Source organism: Carya illinoinensis, chromosome 5, assembly GCF_018687715.1.
Source record: "Carya illinoinensis cultivar Pawnee chromosome 5, C.illinoinensisPawnee_v1, whole genome shotgun sequence".
Taxonomy (NCBI): domain Eukaryota; kingdom Viridiplantae; phylum Streptophyta; class Magnoliopsida; order Fagales; family Juglandaceae; genus Carya; species Carya illinoinensis.
Genome location: NC_056756.1, coordinates 29,940,065 through 29,962,051, shown reverse-complemented (window position 1 = coordinate 29,962,051; position 21,987 = coordinate 29,940,065). Strand labels below are relative to the sequence as shown.

At 37.5% G+C, this 21,987-nt stretch overlaps 1 protein-coding gene and 1 long non-coding RNA gene across 3 annotated transcripts; both read right to left on the bottom strand.

Moving 5' to 3' along the window:
- Window positions 1-1,016: 1,016 nt before the first annotated feature.
- LOC122309244 (mitotic spindle checkpoint protein MAD2) lies at window positions 1,017-3,120 on the bottom strand. Of its 2 annotated transcripts, none has more exons than XM_043122640.1 (7): window positions 2,680-3,120; window positions 2,508-2,536; window positions 2,287-2,417; window positions 1,755-1,875; window positions 1,533-1,636; window positions 1,334-1,455; window positions 1,017-1,245 (listed from the first exon to the last, which is right to left on the bottom strand). In XM_043122640.1, the coding sequence occupies exons 2-7, from the start codon at window positions 2,531-2,533 to the stop codon at window positions 1,189-1,191; spliced, it is 561 nt and encodes a 186-aa protein (XP_042978574.1). In that variant the 5' UTR covers window positions 2,534-2,536; window positions 2,680-3,120; the 3' UTR covers window positions 1,017-1,188. The 2 variants fall into 2 exon arrangements, with proteins under 2 accessions (XP_042978574.1, XP_042978573.1); XM_043122639.1 differs by having other exon boundaries at window positions 2,521-2,536.
- A 15,976-nt stretch (window positions 3,121-19,096) lies between these two features.
- On the bottom strand, window positions 19,097-21,618 carry LOC122308965. Its single transcript, XR_006242298.1, has 2 exons — window positions 21,161-21,618; window positions 19,097-19,454 (listed from the first exon to the last, which is right to left on the bottom strand). It is a non-coding gene; the product is annotated as an uncharacterized LOC122308965 (long non-coding RNA).
- Window positions 21,619-21,987: the final 369 nt, after the last annotated feature.

Here is a 21,987-nt window from a genome sequence, read left to right as displayed (position 1 = left end):
GAAGAAGCTCTGGGCTCAACCGAAGCACGGACGCCTCTCCGAGTTATACTCCTTTCTCAGTGGCTGAATCGATGGGTAAAAGAAACCCCAAAACTCGGACTGCTATGTGAAACACTGTCTTCTTCAAGGAAATTTCAATGCTTTTGATGCATTTTTCTGTCGAGCTTGGAAGCTAACAGTATAGAGTTGGATGGCCCACTGAGGGGTTGGACGGTGGTTCAATGCTTGGACCCTCTCATTCATAGTTTAAACGGTAAATAAAATCAAAATAAAAAGATCACTAAGATTTAAGTGGTTTAACACTCAAATCTACGGATCTTTTGGAACCTATACTCTCGGTGCACACTTTTACCTAACATCAACGATATGTGAATAATGAAAAATGAGAAGATTAGGAAAATGCCCATATTTCTCACTTGTATCAATAAGCTCTCATCTTGTGTAATAATTTCAAATACGCAAATAAAATTAATCCAAGAATAATAATAATATGTTGGGATTAAAAACCGATGCAACATCTATAACTAATATTTTGTGCATCAATATTAATAAAACACTCAATATTAAATTTTAATATATAAAGAGGGCTTTTTATATAAAGAAACTCCTTTACAAAAGAAACAATCTTCATAATATCTGGCAATTACTTGCCTTGACAACGGTGGAGTATTCTAAAAAGAAAAATTACTTATAAAGAAACAATTATTAAAGATATTATTTTATTTTGTACTTAATTTAGATTAAACAAGAGCATTCATGTCACGAGATTGAAATCCCCATAAAATCCACATTCTAAATTCTAGAGAGAACCAGCGAAACTGTTTAAGAGAGATTCTATAAAGAGAAACAAGATGAACGTAGAGCTCTTTTATATGAAGAAACCATGCGCTATTCTGAGATGGCAATCTTCTTCTTAGATGGCAATTACTGGCCTTGTCAACCATGCACTATTCTGAAAAAAGGAAAAATTACGTACCTTTTGTTCATAATGGAAAACAATTATAATGGAAAACGAATCAGCCAGAAAGCAAGCAAGCAAGACATGCATTGTATTTCTTCTACAGCCACACAAAACAAATGGAAATTTCTTACAAAATGTGAATAAAAGATTCACAATATCTCCACTCAAGCCAAGAAGGGGGAAAAAGCACAAACAAATTGGCAACTAAACAAGTGTTGAATGAATCTCTACTGCTCGTCCCATTCGTCGTTCTTGTACGAAACAAGAGTGTCAACCTTGTGAATCTGCACAACCCACCAAAAAATGACTTTTCCAATCAGAAATTCTCGTCTCTATCAGATCAAATAATATACAATTCATGGTGTGTCTTACCTTGGTATCAAATGAATGCAATTTGACCATTTGTGGATTTGCTATGAGTTTGGGGTCGCTCTCAATCCAAGTGAATGGAACTGCAACATCTTTATCAGTGTATGCCAAAACATCAAACACACCTATAAAACAAAGGAATTTGATTAGAATAATCACAAAGACTAATCCAAATTAGAGTGGAAAGTCCAAGTCTTTTTACATGGTTCGTCGAGGCATGGCAAGTAGGTAATGCTTGAAGCAATCTGCCGCATGATAGCTTGAATTTCTCTCATGATTTCCTTGTCACTCTTCTCCCTTGAGACACTGAAACATATCAAAGAATAAAAAACAAATGAGTTCTGCCCTCCTGCATTAAGAATGATCGATGATTTCTTAGCACGAGGAAGAAAAGTTGAACTCGAGACTTGGTTAAATTACTTACCCCTTCTCAACAACCTCGCTATCCGTCTCGATGCTAAAGTTCCACCTTTCTAGAACCTCATTGGTAGCCTTGCTCATTATTACAAGAACAATCCTCTGTAACTTTCCAGCTTCCAGCCATTCTTTTACAAGAAATCCAAACAGTTCGGTCATTGAATTTGTACAGATGGCAGCACAAAATTGAAGAATGGATGCTCACAAATTGGAAGAGAACGAAACCCAATAACAACAATAATATCAATGATGATATTATTGTTGATGATAATAATAATAAATCTTATTTCTCATTTTTTGATATTCCAAAAGTGGGAAACAGAATGTACGCTAAGCCAAATCGTTCGAGGTTCAAATGAAGGAAACGTCATATTTTTTTTTTTCAGTTACTAAATGTTGCACGAAACTTCAGATGATGCGAAGAACATACAACCAGCAAAAAAATAAAAAGAGCTTTCTGTTTTGTAGTTGGATTTTTTACCCTTTTCCAACATTTGATTTGTATTCGAACTGAACACTGCCGGAGAGGAAGAACATACCGGAAAGCTGAGAGGTTAAGTTGGCAACGAAGGATTTGACACCCTCATCCTGAGTAAGCAGCATTGGAAGCCCATATTTTTTTACCTTGACAAAACTTTCTTCCGGATAAACTCCCCGATTGTAGAGAATACTGCAAAATTTTCAAGACTTAACACTTGTACGTCTTAAATATTAAACTAAAAAAAGGCAACGTTAAAGAAAGGAAGAAGAAATTTAATACCCAATGTTGTTACCTGTTTGCAGCATACCCTGAAAGAGTAAAATTGCAAAGAAAAACAAAGATCAGCCAGCATTTCCAGGAAACCTCAATACCCAATAGAAAAATCGGAAAGTAAGTTAAAAAGAAAAAAAAAAAAGGATCTGAAAGATGTATAAGATACGATGAAATATACCAAAGAACTCGCTGGCAATTGCCGCTGAACCTCGAAGGGTGATGATATCTTTAGCAACAGTTCTTGAAGCCATAAAGAACCTTCCTGTAAATAGATGTTTTGGGCTGGGAGAAAACCAACTAATCGGGATTTGTAGAAGAAAAGATCGGTAGCAGAAGAGGCAATTGTTCAAGATCAGTAAAAGAAGAGCGAAGCGCACAGGCTACGGTTTTTCTTTTTCTTTCTTTCAAATTGATCGGTACAAAAAAATGGGATAATTTTTGTAAGGGTTTTGTTCAATCTTGCAAAAAAAGAAAAAAGAAAATGGTGAGAGCTCTATTAGTTTAAAGATCAAAAGGAGGAGGGTTTCGTTCATTCAAAGACGATGCCAAACACGAAGATCGCGAAAGACGCTGCAGAAATAGATTAGTCTTGAATCGAAATGGAAGCAAAAAGTTGGCAATGGCCAACGGTAACATTTTGAATTGCGCCTTTAACGGTAACAAAGTGGAGCGGACTTTCCATTGGATTTGCTGTGTGCATAGGATCACGGATACGTGCGTGTGCACACGATCTTGCCCTTGTCAACATTCATTTATTAAAAAATTGTGAAATATTTGATTTAAGCCCTAATATTACAAAATTATGTCTCGTCTGGTTATACAATTTAAATGAGATGAGATGAGATATTTTATTGAAAGTTAAATAAAATATTATTATAATATAATTTTTTAATATTAATTTTATTTTAAAATTTAAAAAAATTGAATTATATATTATATTTTATACGAAAATTTAAGAAAATTATAATGATTAGATACGATGAGATGAGATAAGATAGTTTAGTATTTGGTAACCAAACCAGTCGTTTACGCGATAACTTTGTTTAATATGATCTATTAGATTATCGAATATTTTTTTATTATAAGATTGATATGATATATCACTCTCAGCATGTAAATATTTTGCATAAGATTTGTGAATGAATTTAACACTTCTTTTTAGCATCCCAAACTATTATTATTTTTATATTTTTATCTATCCAATTGACTAATTAAATAAAAATTTCATTTCTTTAAATAAAATATAAACGAAATAAAGCTTATATGATAACATGGTTTAATATAATTCATTAGATTCTAAAATAATTTTTTTTTAATAAAGTAGATACAATATTTACATTAAGTCATACCAGTTTGTATACATTTTTGTGTGAGATTTGTGTATGGAGGTAAAACTCTCTCTTTTGCATCCTATTATTATTATTATTTTTTCAATTTACTTATTACATGATAATAAGTAATGAGAATTCTATACATCATACTACTATCTCACTTTTATCCTATTATATAAAATGTGGCACATTTATTATCATTAAATGATTCTTTATTGGACGATTCTTTATTATTTGATGGTGGTAAATATGTCATATATATATATTACATAGTGAGATGAAAATACGATAAGAGTATAGTGTATTTGATTACTCACAAATAAAAAAATTTTATACACCATGCTACTATCTTACTTTCATCATTCTATGTAAGATGTGACACATTTATCATCATTGTATGATTTTTTATTAGATAATTCTTTATCATCTAATGGTCATAAATGTACCATATATTACATAGTAAGATAAAAATATGATAAAAATATGATGTATAACATTACTCATTTATAAATAAAGAATTCTATACACTACACTAATATAGAGTATTGAAAATGAATAATAATTCCATAGGGATGATTATTATTTTATTTGATTGTCTTTTTAGATAAAGAATATTCACTTGGAATAGTATCGAAGAGTGACTATTCCCATGGAATGACTATTTTTTAAATTAAAAAAAAAAAGTCATTCTTATAGAATTGCTATTCTCCAAAAGAAAAAAAAAATAAAAAAATAAAAAATAAAAGAATAACTATTATATAGATAAATTTTGCTACTTATTATTCCCACACATCACACTTATTTTTACTTTTATTATTTTATTATTTTATTATTCTTGAACTAATTAAATTCTTATATTCATCATCCATACACCACACATTTAATAACAATAAAAAATAAAAATAAAAAAATATGGTGTGTAAGATGATTAATAGAATTTTTTTACATAGATATATGTGTAAAATTTTTAAAACTTGTTTTTCATATTTTTTAAATTATGTTGACCGACAAGCCACCATTTTTAGTGACTGTCCGGAAGCGTGGCCTACTAGCCACCCCATAGTGGCCTTGAGGACCCTCCTATTGCCATGGGATCATGCTATACTTACCGCTACCAGCTCCTACAGAGAGCTACCGTTAGTGATTTTTGATATTTTTTTTAACTTTTTTATATGTATATTTTTTAATATTTTTAAATATATTTTTTTAAAAAAATTCATAACATTATTACAAAATATTTTTCTAATCACAAAATAAAAAAATAATAATAAAGAATTAAACTAATCCTAGCAGTAACTCGCAGTGAGAGCCACTAGCAGTGGGACTAGTATTATCACTTGCCATGCGCGTGGTTGCAATCCGTGAGAATTCTCTTTTGAGGTGGTTTGCATCATGTCTGTGGCTACAGTGGGTGGCTGGAGCACCCTATGAAGAGTTTTCTAGGGTTGATTCAATCACTCCTAGGTTTTTATAGGTGGCTGGCGATTATCTATTTTTTGAATAATGTTATATACTATACTTTTATTTTATTTTTATCTTATTATATAATATACAGCACATTTATTATTATTAGATAATAAAAAATTATCTAATAAAAGATCATTCAATAATAATAAATATGACACATTTTACGTAATAAGATAAAAATAAGATGATAATGTGATATATAAAATTTTTCTTTGTAAATATGATGATGATAGTGATGATGATAATGATGATAATAATAATTGAAAATTGGGTCAGCCACGTGGACTGAGCTGGGCTACTTGCTACCCTTTGATGCTAGCCACCCACCAAAGCAAGGGAGATGAGACATAAACCTTGAGAATAGAATATACAGCAAGAAGATAGACTTTAAATAAAAAATAAAAAAAATGAGGGAAACAGAGAGGGAGATTCATTCGGTTTTGGCTACTTGAAGAGAGAATGAAGACTAGAGATCTGGAGGGATAACTTGAAAACCATAGAAAACTCCACGGGAGCATTTGTAAAGTGTTTTGAGAGGTTAGGGAGTTTGTATAAAACTTTGGTTATAGTGGATTTATACCTAAAATCTGTGGACATAAGCCCCGGTGTTGAAACACGTTGATACAAACCTCCTTTATTTTTAGTTATTTATGATTAAATATGCCATAAATGAGAGTTCCGAGTATATCACCACCATGAACCACCACGTGAAAGGGAAATATCATCCGACCATACTATCGGGACTGTGACCGGAAATTGCCTCAACACATATGAAGGTAGAATTCACATATTGATTATGAACAGTAAAAAAGAATTGGCCATATCAATGCACAATTAATTTCTGTTGGAAAAAATTAATAGGTTATGGTACCAGATTGTTAATATTTATTATTTGAGGTGTAATTTGAAAAAGGAGCAGTAGTTTTGAGTGAAAAATTAAATTCAAATTTTGAAATTCTTTAGTTATGTTTAGTTGTTGAATCAAACTCAACAACTAAATTTATCTAATATCAAACCAATCATTGATGGGACCCACTACTATCTTAATTTTCTACAAAAGTTTAAACTTATCTCTAGGACTGTTCATAAAATCCGGCCCGGATTTAATCCGGGCCGAAACCCGGATTTCAAAACCCGGACCTATGCGGTCTGGGTAAAACCCGGTACCCGGTTTCCGTTATCCACCCCTCCCTTTTAATCTCACTGCTCTCTCTCTCTCTCTCTCTCTCTCTCATCTTACCTGCTCAGGCCTTAGGAAGATAGCGTTTCCCATGACGATTACGGTTCTGGACTCATCGAGTATCTATACAGACCCGATTGAAGTCCGAATAAGGTATCCAGTCTTTGTCTCTGTGGTCTTCGTCTTCAATGGTCTTCTCGAGCTTGCCTTCGTCTTCGTCCTCCCAGTCACCTGGGTTTTCGGTTGTGTGTTCGTGTTAGTCTTCATTATCCTGCTCATTTGATCTAGGGAGAAATAAGAAAGAAAGAAAAGAGACTGAAACAGAGCTATTATTTTGTTGAGATTCTCATCTCACTTTTTTAAAAGGTTCAGGTAATCTTTAATTTCTTTATTTTCAAATCTCCTCAATAAAATTCTATCATTTCAGTCTCTTTTCAGACTCGATAACCCCTAGTATATAATTCTATCATTGCCTTTTTACCAATCCTTAGCAACCGTGAACCACCATCATCGCAACTCGTGCTTCCTCAAAACAAACCACCAAGCACCATAGTTTCCCCATGAACCGCTGTCTGCCTTATGATGTCGTTTGCATTTGCTCAGCCAACAAGACGCCATTGTAACCCCCGTAGAAGGACTTTGCAACACCATGTTTGTTTCTGGTATCCAAAACAGAGCACTCTCAATCATTGCCCAACTCCTTTACACATCTTCTCCTTAACTTCAGTTCTGTTCCACACCATGAAAACCACCTATCGAGTAGCATTACAGACGCAGAAATCACCATGTATTCCTTTGGTCTCTGCCGACACGAGAATCAATTGAAGTCACCGTGGAAGCTCTGGAGATGCAGTTTAGTGACTGCCGTCGTCAGCTTTTCACTGCCCTGACCACAGGCTTTGTTAGGATAGGGTGGGACCCTCCAGACCACAGAGGACAAACAGAAGACAAATACAGCAGAAAAAAGAAAAAAAAAACCGTTTCAATCTGGAACTCGGAATCCGGGTTTTACAAAACCCGGATTCATCCGGGTTCCAGCCCGGATCTGATCCGGGCTAACCCGGTCCGGGTTCCGGCTCGGATTTCAAATCCGGATTCCGGGTTGGGTATACCCGGATTTCCGGGTCGGAACCCGGATGAACAGCCCTACTTATCTCAACTTACTTCATACATTTCAACCTAAAAAATTAAATTCATATAAAGCTAAAAAGTAAAACACATCTCAATATGACCTATAAAATATTATTATTCACCATTCAACTCAACTTAACCCAATAGCCTAGTGCCTAAATTTCGAAGGGGGCACTGAAGTTGGTCATTTGTACGAAGAAGATACCGTTATAGGAGAAAATTGTGGCCCTACATCTATTGTAAAAAGCCCATTTAAATCCAACTTAGGTGTTGGGGGGATTTTCTCGAGACCTTGGGCCCAAGAGCATAGGCCCAGCTCGAGGGATAAAAAAACACTTTCTTCGAAATGCAGATAGGCCCATCACTTCAAGGGCAGAGCCCATTTGACTTCTAGACGACCCACCTGAGAGCCTTGACCCGGGCAGCACGAACAGAGGTGTGGGATCGGGGTAGACCACAAACCGGGGAGCATGGGAAACCTTTCAGACAGGGGGAAAGAAGCATGCCATTTCGATGGAACTCCACATGCATGCATCTTTAGGAAGCCACGCAACATTAATTGTTTTACTAGAAGACCACGCCACATTAAATGAGGTCTACCAAGAGATGCTCCTCCACGAAACCACAGGTCATGGGTCTTTGACCTCGGACGCAGGTATAAAAGAAGCCCCCTAGGCACTAAGTAGGGGGTCTCTTTTCTCTCTCTTCTCTCTTTGAAGGTGATCGACTTTGATTCTCTAGAATCCTCTCTCTTTTCCTCCGCTTTTCACTAACTTAAGTATCAAAGGCTTGGTCCGGCCACCACCACAGTTGCCAAACTTGAGAGTTTCCTTGTGTTTGCAAGACTCAGGTCGAAGACCCGTGCTGCCAAGGGCCCGGCCCAAGAGTGTACAAAACATGTCGTCAATAGTAGTGCCATTTGTGGAATCTGATAAATTTAAATGTGTCCTTCATACGCCTGTGAAACACACCCTCAGGAGGCTCGGGGGCTTGGTAGCACACTAAAATAAGTAAATGTGCAAATGGCAACCACAGAAGGGACCAACTGGAAGAAGCGCGGGCAACAATACAAGGCAAAGCGGTAGGCTGACCAGAACATGCTGGAGGGGGAGTTCGCACCACACAGCAAGGGGATGAGACACTACCCAACCTCCCATCTACCCTAGAATGCATCCTTGCGGAAAACAAAACAAGGGATGAATACACACTAAAGAAAGCAGAAGCGAACAATTTTTGAGCTGATTCTGCTGGATTAGGATTGACCGAAAGCGACCGCCAGGATCAGCACAAGAATGACCGTCGACATGAGGGAGGCTTTGCAATAATTGCTTGTGGAACACTGCGACATCTTTGCATGGAGCAAAGAGGATAAGCAGGGAATAGACCCAACCGTGATGCAGCATTATTTGAGTGTAGATCCTAAAGCCAGGGGAGTAAGGTAGAAGCGTAGGAGTTTTAGTGCTGAGAAGAATGCCGTCGTCAACGTTGAGGTTGACTGCCTACTCATAGAGGGTTTATACGGGAGGCGCACTACCCAAATTGGCTGCTCAATGTGGTGCTTGGGAAGAAGTCTAATGGTTAATGGAGAATGTGCGTAGACTTCACGACTCTAAACAAAACGTGCCCAAAGGATCATTTCCCTCTACCCCACATCGATCTCATTGTGGACTCAATAGTTGGCCATCGTATGTTGAGCTTCATGGATGCTTACTCTGGGTATAATCAAATCTATATGAACCCAAGCGACGAGGAAAAGACGTCGTTCATCACTGATCGAGGGCTATACTACTACTCTGCCATGCCTTTCAGTCTAAAGAACGTAGGGGCCACATATCAATAGCTAGTCAATCGAATGTTTAAAGCGTAGATCAGAAGAAATATGAAGGTCTACATAGACAACCTGCTAGTCAAAAGCAGGGACTCGATGTAGCACTTGAACAACCTCTGAGAAGCCTTTGCAGTACTAAGGTAGTTCAAGATAAAGTTGAATCCCGCCAAATGCGCATTTGGAGTAGGCTCAGGTAAATTCCTCGAATTCGTGGTATTGGAAAGAGGGATTGAAACCAATCTCGAAAAGGTGGATGCAATCTTAGACATGCCTCCTCCTTGGAGCATTAATGACGTACAAAAGCTCGCCGGCCGAGTGGCGGCTCTTAACTGCTTTGTCTCGCGATCCACGAATAAATGCATACTGTTCTTTAAAGTACTGCGAAAGGTCCAAGACTAGAACAAAGAGTGTGATGCTGCATTCACTACGCTCAAGAAGTATCTAGCTAGCCCTCCGTTACTTAGCCAACCCTAGTGCAGGGAAACACTAATCTTATACTTAATAGTCTCCCTACAAACGGTCTCTTCAACTCTAGTGTAAGACGATGGCGAGGTACATAAATCAATCTACTATGTTAGTCGAGCATACCGGGGGGTAGAAGCCAGATACCCCTGTATTGAGTAGCTCACCTTTGTACTAATAATAACCGCTTGGAAAATTTGACCCTATTTCCAAGCACATCTGGTCAAGGTCCTCACAGAAGTCTCTCTAAGAAAGATACTGCAACGACCAGATACCTTAGGCCGTCTCACTAACTAGGCCCTGTAGAACTAAGAGAGTTTGACATCGAATAAGACTCGCGCAACTCTCTAAAGGGGTAGATATTAGCAGATTTCATCGCAGAATTCACTAGCTTTGCTGACGAGAAGGGATATGCACAACCAGTGAAGGCCTGGCAGGTTGTCATTGATGGCTCATCCTGCCATGCTAAAGGGGGAGCGGGGGTGCATATCATCACAGACGAATGTGAAGAGCACGACTATGCCATTAAGCTATCGTTTAAAACCACGAATAATGAAGTGGAATATGAGCCGTTGTTCTTTGGCATGACCATAGCAAAGTCCTAGGCACTGAGGAGATAGAGGTTCGAGCTGATTCCTATGTGGTAGTTAGCCAAGTGCAGGAGTTTGGGGCGAAGAGTGAAAAATTGAAAAAGTACCTAACATTGGTGCAGGCTGAGCATGCTCATTTTAAGCACTTCCAAATACAGTAAATCCCCATAGCCGAGAACAACAAAGTAGACAAACTAGTGAAAACGACGTCTGGATAGGAAGCTAACCTGATACTAGAATCAGCCATTCTCAGAACTGTGGAAGTGCCAACCATAGGAATCGAGTTGCTACAAGTAGGGCCGGGATCGCCGAATGGGCTCAGGACATCCTCCAATATTTGAATGTCGATGAAGTCCCGACAATAGACAAAGGGCGAGGAAGGTCAAGTACCAAGTGGCAAGGTACATTATAGTTGATGGTGTCCTGTACCGTAGGGGATACAGTACTACCCTACTAAGATGCATCTCAGGCGAACAAACCTAGCAGATGTTAACAGAGATACATGATGGAATTTGTGGCAACCATACTGGAGGAAGAATATTAGTAGGAAAGGCAATGCGAGCAGGTTACTATTGGCCACGCTCCTTGAGGGATGCTAAGGAATATGTACGAAGGTGCAAAAAGTGACAGCAGTTCTCCGAATCATCCATCGCCCACCAGAAGAACTAATGCTGATAGCCTCCCCCTGGCCCTTTGCCCAATGAGGGGTCGACCTAGTAAGCCCCCTCCTCTAGGACAAAGGCAAGGTAAAGTTCGTAGTGGTAGCGGTGGATTATTTCATCAAGTGGAAGAGTGTCGTCTGCAAGTTTGGCATACCCATAGCATCGTCTCATATAATGGGAGGTAATTTGAATCCGACGACTGCTGAGATTGATGCCAAGATTTAGGGATTAAGTTTCGATATTCCTCTCCGTGGCACCCCCAGTTGAATGTTCAAGTGGAAACGATCAACAAGTTCTTGTTGTGAATGTTAAAAAAGAAGCTAAATGACCGGAAAGGAACTTGGGAAAAAGAACTCTCGGCTGTTCTATAGGCATATAGGGTGACCGTGAGGACATCGAGAGGGGAAACCCAGTTCACCCTTGCGTATGTTCACAAAGCCTTGCCACTGATAGAAGCGAATGTCCTAACCAACAGGGTGCGCCACTACGAGTAGCACTCCAACGACCGATGCCTTAAAGAACAACTTGACCTGGTATGAGAGATACAAGAGGAGGCAGAACGATCAATGGCGGCATATAGGAAGAAGGTAGAACACTACTTCAACCAAAGAGTATATCGACGGTTGTTCAAAATTGGAGACCTTATGCTGAAACAGACGGGGACCACCATGAGAGACGAAGGCAAGCTTGGACCGCAATGGGAAGGCCCCTATGTGGTAGTTGCCAGCAATTGTCCTAGGGTTTACTGGCTCCTTGACTCTTGTGGGAATGAACTACAACATCTGTGGAACTCTGAACACCTACGAATGTTCTACCAATGAAGACTCTGTGATGCACATATGTGTTACTTATGATCAACTTTGTGATTGCTGTGTATTTATTAATGAAAAAACTGTGAATGTTTTAGGGATTAATATGCACAAAAATGAGATTCCTATTTGAGCACAATTTGCACCAATGAGAACCATGGCAATAAAGTACCCTTCCTATGATGTCATCAAATCGGAGTGGGTACAGTCACAAATTGACTGAACAAACTACCTCTGCACGAGGGTCAACAAGTAGGACTAGTCCCGACCTATCCCGACCTCCCTAGCAAAGGAGTGCGGGTCCAGCCCTAAGGCTGCTCAAACTTTACCGCATCCTCATCATAATGAAGAAGCGAACAACCCCTCGGCCCTCTGACACCTATCTCCCCGCAAGTATCAAAGGAATGAGTGTAATGCCAAATGGCTGCTTTATCCCTCTTGTGGTGAGAAGCGGGTAAAGCCCGATTGCACATGGATTTACCTTTGCCGTGGGCAAAGACAAACGTGAGTGGGTCCAGTCATGGGTTGCCCAAACAGATTACCTCCCATCAGGATAACAAAGGACAGGATGAGCCAGGGGTTATCTCGACCCTCCCACGGGGGAGAGCGAGTCCAGTCCTAAGGTTGCCCAAATATACCCCATTCTGACACAGCGAAGAGTGGACGTGGCACCAGCCCATTCCTCATTTACCTTCCCTGTGATGTCAACGGACGAGAGCTATTACAACCACAAATTTTTTGAACAGACTACCTCCATTTGAGGGTCAACAGGTGGGACTAGCTCCGAGCTTGCCCTACCTTCTCTGTGGGGGAGAGCAAGTCTAGCCCTGAGTCTGCTCGAACTTTACCTCGTCCCAATTGTGGCGAAGAGTGGATGGTCCCTCGGCCCTCCGATCGTTACCTACCCTATGGGAAGCCAAAGGAATGGGTGTGATGCCTAAGGTCAGCTCAATCCCTTCTGTGGCAGAGTGCAAGTTTGTCCTCAGCAGTTGATATATATTACCTTCACCGTGAGCATTGATCGACGAGAGCGGGTCCAGTTAGGGACTATCCGAACAGATTACCACCCCTCAGGATATCAATGGGCAGGACGAGCCAAAGGCTGTCTCAATCCTCCCACAATGGAGAGGGGGTCCAACCCTGAGGCTGCTCGAACGTCCCCCGTTCCGCTATGATGAAGATTGGGCAGAGCTCCAACTTGGCCCTCACTCCCCTTTCCTGCAACATTAACGGGTGGGAGAGGGTATAGTTGCAAATTGCAACATCAATTGTCTGAGCAGACTACCTCCACATGAGCGTCAACAGACAGGACTAACTCTAGGTTAGCCCGACCTCCCCTATGAAGGAGAGCAGGTCCAACCCCGAGACTACCTGAACATTATCCCATCCCGTCATGGCAAAGGGATGATTACTTCTCTCGAGGGACCTAAAGGGAAGGGTGTGGTTTGAGAAACCCCTTTCCCTCCCTCGACAGAGTGCGGGATAGTCTCAAAACTACCCGACACAATGTCAGAAAGGTTGTCTCCTCTTTTGGGTAACATCTCGAACCTTCACAAATCAGCTAGATAGCCTAGATTTGCATACTTTAGTGATTATTTACACTAACTAATTTGACTTTTGCAACGATGGCGAGCGACCCTCTTGCCAAGCGTCAGGATCAACGAGATATTTGAGAGCAATTTAGATCAAGAAAAAAATCACAAAAGGAAACTGCAAGAAGTCCAAGTTCAAAATTCACTAGGAGACAACCTGGACATATTTTAGTATTTTAATTATAACTTTCCACTCATATATCATATTTATGTGCTTCTTCATACGTTAGAAAGCTATAAATTTATTTCCTACTCTATATAAGCATATCATTAGCATGAAATGGGAGGAGAGGAGAGGAGAGGTACAAGAGGCAGATTTGAATAGAGGAGAAAATTACTTTCATGGCCGCCGTTTGATTTATTTTTCTCTGGAGATTTTTGTTGTTCATTATATTTATGGGTAACTAAATTCTCAAGTAGAGGTAAGGATGAACTTGCACATTAGATGATATTTTTAATTTAATTCTAATTTATGTATTTGATTTTCAATTACTAAAACTTTTTTGTTTTATCGTTCTCAATTCATTGTTGCTGTTTTCTTCTCCGAATAATTATAAAATTTATTTTGTTTATGGATTTAGTCATATTTTTTCTATTGAATGGATTAGTTCTGTGATTATGTTTGGATCAATTATTTATTTATATTGATTTAATTTTTTACTGCAATATTGCTCCCTACGTATATTATCGTCATTGGATTTTCTCAATAGTAATAATAATTTATATATTTTAAAAGTGGTGAATGGTTTTTCAAAGGGTTATATTTGGTTTATAATCTATATTTTCCGATTGAAAATTTTGAGAATTAAGTTTCCAATTGACTTATTCAATGAATTAAGAATAATTAAAATACCAGATTTGTGCAAGGGATTTCCAACGCTTTATTGTTTGTCAAATTTGAGTAATTTTTCCTTTAGTTACTTTGCTTCACTTTGATTTGCATTTAAAATTAATTTTTATTCTCTATTAATCATTTAATATTTTTTTTTAGTTTGTTTGTTCCTTCTGCTATTCTTTTAATTTGTCTCCATGTGGAATGGACACCCCAAAACCGTGCTACAACTACCGCATTATTCTTTGGGTGTAATCAAATTTTGGCGTCGTTGCCAAGGAAACTGTAGAAGAATTGTTAGATAGTTTTTCTTTTCAGCAGTTTGTAAAGGCGATAACTTTGTTCCCTATTTTAACTTGCTGCATCTTTATTTTAGTTTCTTTTTATTTTTATAGTTTGTTTTAGTATTGCATTTTTCTCTACCTTGCATGCACCGGTATAGAGACGCCTTGGGTTGATTTGCTTGTAGACTGTGTTAGAGTCAGAGTCAGAATCTAATTTTTCTAATAATTTGTTTGATAATTCTTCTAATTCTGAGGAAATGAGTGAACAAGGAGATCAACCCACTAGTACCCTTTAGGATTACCTCCACCCTACACGCATAGCCATACCATCATGCATCATATTTCTATCTAATACTCGCCAACTGATTTTAAAACAAGGATGATACAGTTACTCCCTACTTTTCATGGCTTGAAAAATGAAAATCTATATATACACATTAGGGAGTTTGAGGAAATAGTTGCGACTTTTCATAGTCAAAATGCAACTGATGACATTGTGAGACTTAAGTTCTTTCCTTTCTCTTTGAATGATAGAGCTAAGAGTTGATTATACTCACTGAGACCACGATATATTGGGTCATGGAATGAGATGACTCGGGTCCTCTTTAATAACTATTTTCTCCAACATAAGAGCAACGCTCTAAAATGACAAATCTCTACCTTTGCACAAAAGGACAGTGAGACTTTGTATCAATATTGGGAGAGATTTAAAGAGTTGTTGAGTATGTGTCATTACAATGGGTATGAGAATTGGTGCTTATTGAGCTATTTTTATGAGGGACTTGCACCTACAGAGCGCCAATTTGTGGAGACAATGTATAATAGTGAATTCTTATAGAAATATCCTGATGAGGCCATAGAATACCTAAATGAGCCAGCTGAAAAGGCTTACACTTGGATCGAACCTACTGAGAGTACAAATAGGCCACGACTTGCTGGAAGTCAAAATGGTGGTGGAATTTACCATATCAAGGAAAAGAATAATCTAAAAGCTAAGGTTGAGATGTTGACTAGGGAGCTAGAGGTGTTAAAGACTAAGGACTTAAAGCCAACATAAGTGGCTAATCATGTAGAGCCTTTTGAACCATGTGTTGTGTGTGGCAGGGTAGATTATCCCGCCCAAGAGTGTCCCACATTTGCTAAGATGAGAGGGATGTATAAGGAATAATGTTATACCTTAGGTATGTACAAGAAACCTTTTACACCTTTCTCTAATACCTATAATCCAGAGTGGTCCAATCACTCCAATTTTAGCTGAAAGTTTGAAAACCAGCCGCCTGCACAACCCCCTAGATTATATCCTGCACCATATCATACACCTTCATCTTCTAGGAGTCCTTTAGAAGACAATTTTCATGCTTTTAGTGAGGCACATGGTAAGACTAACCAAAAGTTTGAATATTTGGTTACGTAGGTTGTTGAAGAAAATAAGGAGATAAAGAGCCAAGTGTCCAAATTGATGAGCTCCTTGAGTGTGAATGAGCGAGGTAAGTTCTCTTCTCAAGCTCAGTCCATACCCCATGGTCAACAAATGGGGCAAGAGAATTTGAAGAATGTGAATGCCATTGTGACATGAAATGATAAGTCATTACACATTTCAACAACTAACAAGTCAGAGGATGTGGAAAAGAATTAAGATAGTAGTGATGCCGAGCTGCCCAAGGAACTTGAGGTGACAAAGAGTCTTGTTTAGGTACAATTCCCTCAAGCTTTAAATCAAGCAAGCAAGTTCTGGATCCTAATAATGAAATCCTAGAGAATCTAAGGCAGGTAAAAATCAATCTTCCTCTTTTCATGTGATTAAACAAGTTTCTACTTATACAAAAGTTCTCAAGGATTTGTGTACAGTAAAGAGGAAGTACCATGTGAAGAAGACAGCAAACCTGACAGAGCAAGTTAGTACTCTAACTGAGCAGCAGATCCCTCCCAAGTACAAGGATTCTGGTTGTCCAACCATTGCATGCAGCATTGAAAATCATGAGTTTGGACAAACTTTGCTAGATTTAGGAACTAGTGTGAATCTAATGCCATATTCTATTTATTTGCAATTGGGGCTGGGAGAAATCAAACCAACCAATGTGGTATTGCAATTGGCTGACCGTTCAGTCAAAATACCTCAGGGTGTGGTAGAGGGATGTTCTAATTCAAATTGACAAGTTTTATTATCCTGTTGATTTCCTAATTCTTGACACTAGTTTTGTTGTTGATACTGCTTCTAAAATTTCTTTGATTTTAGATAGGCATTTCTTTGCCACTGTTAATGCTTTTATTAATTGCAGTAATAGGCTCATGAAGCTGTCTTTTGGAAACATGACTCTCGAGGTGAATATCTTCCATATTGCAAAACAGTTAGAATATGATGATGAGAGCCACCAGACATACATGATTGACTCACTCATGGATAGGGGCGTTTCTACAGCTCATGATTTTGATCCCCTTGAGTATTTTCTTGTTAATTCTAAATTTGATTCTATCAGTGATACATCTGATGTAATTGATATTTATGATATTTTTTATAGAACTTAGGATTATGGTACTCAGGCATTGCATTCGAAGTTTGAGAATTTGCCTGAGAAAAGTGAAAAACAAATTCCAAGCAAGAAACTAGAGAAATGGTTTCAATCGGCTTTTCTTCCCCTTTTTGTATTCATTTTTTTTTTAATATTAGCTGACGTGGTATAACGCCACATCAGTCTCACAAATTTCGCCCCCAACAAAAACCCCAGTCCTTTAGTCTCACTCCAGAAACCCACCCTCGAGCCCCATCTCCCTCACCCCTTCAATGAGAATGCTGGTGATGATCCTATAACACTGATGACATGGAGTTTGCAGTTGGTACCAGCATCCCAACACAACCTGACACTATAATGAATGGAAAGCAAAGACAAGATCATATTTTCACTGTAACGTGCAGTCATAGTTTCATTCTTTCAGGAAAAGATGGTTTATCAAAAAATTCTTATAAGACCTTGCACCTGTCAAAAATTATTTCAAATTTCCCTTTGGTCTTCTTTTCCTTTAAGGTGTGATGGAGCTTAAATATTCCAATTTGAAGTTTTTTGAATGCCATGCAGAAAAGGTTGTAAATGAGGTCATTTACATCTTCTATCTAATGCTCCCTGCTTGGCATGAATTATGTAGATTGCTTTTTTTGGGTGGTCTATTTGTATTTACAGTTCTTGACTATTCTTATGTTGGTACATACAAAAGCTGAGACGTCTAGAGGTAGCCTTGATAGAATATAGTGAATCCCTTGAAGAGTAGGGAATTAAAAGTTTGGATGAAATTGAGAAGAAGGTTGCTATCTGTCGACAATAGCTATAACCTAAATATGTGTTATCAGATTCTAACGACGGTTCTTCAGGGAACAATAAGTGCTCTCATTTTGTAAGCAGGCAAGATTTAACATGGTTGAATTCGTGTTCTCTGTCCACTGATATTAAAATGTTAACTATTCTCTGCTATATATAGGTTTATCTATTGCTTTTCATGCCTTTTAATTCTATCATAGATTTTTACTTTAGTCCTTGTTAGCTTTTGTGTTAATGGTTCTTTGCAAATTGCAAGACTGAATTGGATTTGGTGTTTAACATGTTTTTCATTTTACTTTGAAGCTACAGCAAGAACATCCTCTGAGAGGAGGGACGGACGAAATGATGCTTGAGACGCTTCAAGAAAGCGGCACCTCAGCCAAAGCCAAAGTGAGAGCCCACCATGGAAATCCTTAAACCAAGACAAGGACAAGGAAAGGCTTAGGGATAGAGATGGAAATCATGATTTTGAAAATGAGAGAGGGAGGGAGCGGGACTGTGAGAAGAGTGGAAGCAGGGACTTATTCATTGTTTGCGTACGTGGAAAACGAAGCTGGAACTTATTCATTCGAAATGCAAAGGTCCACATGTATTTAATCACCAAGCCTCACCCAGCACAAGCAAGACATTATATATATATAATTATATATAAAGAGAGAAATAAATGAGAAGCAGAGAGAGTATTTCCAAAAACCCCGAATGTTACATCTTCAAAGCTTCAAATCTCAAATAACAAATTATAAAATGTTAAAGGATGAAGTAAGCCATTCTTTTACTGGAGAAGATGCTTCAGTTTTATATAAGTAGTATATCTAAATAGATAGCCTGACAAGACAAGTATATGGTAAAATTGAAAACTATTATGTGTGCACAAGCATATTAGAAATGATAAAGACATGAAATTCTTCATTCTGTGTGCACTAATAGACCCAATAACCAATACACAAGGTCCACATACATGTATTTAATCACCAAGCCTCACCCAACACGAGCAATACATTATATATATATATAAACAGATAAATATATTGAACTCTGTATGTAGAAGTAAAACAGTGTCCAAAATGTAACCAAGATGATGAAATAGCAACATATAATTCGGCTTTGAACAAAAAGTACATTCAACATTCAAAACTACATTCATTAACTGGAAATTCGGCTTTGAACAATCTACAGTTCTTTCTTCTTATCGTGGAACTCATCTTTAAGCCATAATTCTTCAAGGCATTCACATCCCTCTATCCTTAAAAGCAAAATAATTATCTTAATCCATAACCAAAGCACTACAAACATCAAAATACCAAGTTTAGATACAAAAAACGATTACAGTTCCATACCCTACATTTTATAGAAACAGATTACAGTGACATAGCTCCATAAAAGATGCATTATCAGATCAACATCAATCTCTAGGTGGAAAGCAGGCCTTTGAACTTCTAGTGTCCTTTGCATGTTCAACCTTCACTGTATATACCTGTACCAAGAAAGGAAAAAAAAAGTCATAACACTAACAACTATGTATATACTTGTACCAACAAAGGAAGGAAAAAATTAAAAAAAATCTCTGACACTAATACATAACATTAACAACTATGTATATACCTCTAGCAACAAAGAAAAAAAAAAACACTAATATATAACCCTAATAGCTATGTAAATTCACAGAGGCTGAAATTACCCATTTACAATTAATACACAATGAGTAGGCCTCAGCTTAACTCAAACTCAGGGACTGATTTCACCATTAATGGCAGTGAGCTCCTCCCAAAGTCAACTGGGATTACTTAAAATTAGATTTTTTAAATGCTGAGCTCCAAATCAACCCTTCACATGAGGACATCGTGTTTCAAGAAGAAGAACCATCTTCAGTCCACTGAAAAAGTTGCAATAGCTCTAGGAGCGTGTTCAGTTTTCGACTTTGAACATGCTGGCCTTTTTTTTTTTTTTTTTTAAACAAGATTAACCTTGTACAACTCATGATCTAGGTAATACGTTAAGTACCAAACATAACTAATGAGTTTAGACTTCTAAGCCTTATTGATCTCCACTCTCACAACAATTTTTACATTACATAATTGGCAGGTGAAGAAGACAATGTATTAAAGATTTTGCTGTATCACATTTGGGGACTCTTTGGTTATAGAACATGAAAAACATCCATACTCATGAGTAGGACCAGCAGACCAAAGGTTGGAGCCATGCCATTTCTGGCAGCATAGGTTTGACTTCCCTAAATATACAAGCTTACAAAGCTTCAAAGCTTACACATAAACTTAATACTTTTTGGCAAAAATGCTGGCATGTCAGTGACGTGTTCTCAAACGTGTTTCCAAGTGTAGAAGTATCAAGTTGTATCAATGATAAGTCCAGGATCGTATTTCACAGGAACAAATGATTTTCAAAGTATTTGTCAAGCTTATTGTAAAAATATGATAATCTAAAATGCTATGTAAAAAACTCTTTTTGTATTTTTATGTTTATGAAAACAATAAGCAAAATGGGAAGTGGTATATTCACAGTAGAAAAGGTATGAAAATTGGAATGTATGGTTGAGCTTGGAGGGTCTCGGGTTTGTGATTATGTTTTGAAAAGTTAGCTAAATCATGAACTATTTGACTTCTAAAAATTAAATGATTCAAAAGAGCTGAAAATGAGATTTAAACTTTATTAAGACTCAAAAATATACTTCCAAAACAGTAGCCAAAATAAAACAAGTTCACAGAGTCAAATTATCAAACACTTGGGTTACAGGTCTAAACATTCATTACTTCCACCATTTACTAGTTTTCTGGGCATTACTCCTCTCATATTAATCCAATCAGGGCCTTAATAAAGCGAAATATACAAATTGAAACTCAAGTAAACATGCCAGTTCTTAATAGAAAAATACCCTCACTAAGTATCAACCAAAATTCATGTAACACTTAGCTGATGAAAATCCTTGATTAATTCAAGGTTTTGCTGTGCCTAATGTCAACAACCAAACAAGAAATAAGAGCAAGAGATTTATCAACTTTGCTCTTCAAATTTGCTCTCAGCCAAGCAAAAGTATATAATTAACATCACAGAAAATATATCAAATCATGTAAAACAGTAGAGATTATACCGCAACCCAAGCTATAAAAGATTAGCCGACCACCTTACTCTAAAACTATCAAAACAATGGAAATGAAAACAAACCCTATGAAGAATACGAAAAATGTCTTCCGTAAAGCACTAGGAAAAATTCCAGCAGAATAAAATTGAATCCCCCCATGGTTTGAATCTTCTTTTCCTCTTATACCCGAATCTTTTCCCCATTTTCTCTCTCCTTGCCACGGATCCCCTCTCCTCCTTCATAAGTAACAGACATTCTTCCTTCTCACGCATAACAGCTCAATGGATATTCCCCTATGACCACCTGCTTCTTTTCGGATCCTCACATAAGCTTTCCCCTTTCTTTTCCTTTACTTAGTTTACTCATGGGCCTCACTCCTGCAATAATGGGTCATAGCTCATATAAGTTGTAATTAAACACTAGTAAGCTCAATAGTTGATAGAAATAATAATCAAATCATGTACACATTAGTTAAGTGCTTCTTATAGGAGAACATGAAGTTTATATCTACTTAAGGTATAAATGGTCATTTCATAAGCTAGGAAGAGCTAATGCACATTTCTTGATTAATACTCTTATTTTAACATATAAAGTTCCCTCAACCCATTATATTAAAAGTATTAAAAACAACATAATTATCCATTTATCTTGCATTCATAAATTGTCCACTTGCTTCATGATCTTAGGCTACACACCTTTTGTAAAAAGCAAAACAATAATTTTTCCATTCTCAATCAAAGCTTTAATTTATTTTTGCTTAATTCTTTATTTAAACACTTCAATGGCAAATTAATATCAATTTTTTCAAAGGCTGATAGTCTTTAAAGTAGAAAAGTTGAGAAACTTGGTATACAACATCAGCAACCCAAAAACCAGTGAATCGTATACAAAATCATCCCCCAAAAAACAC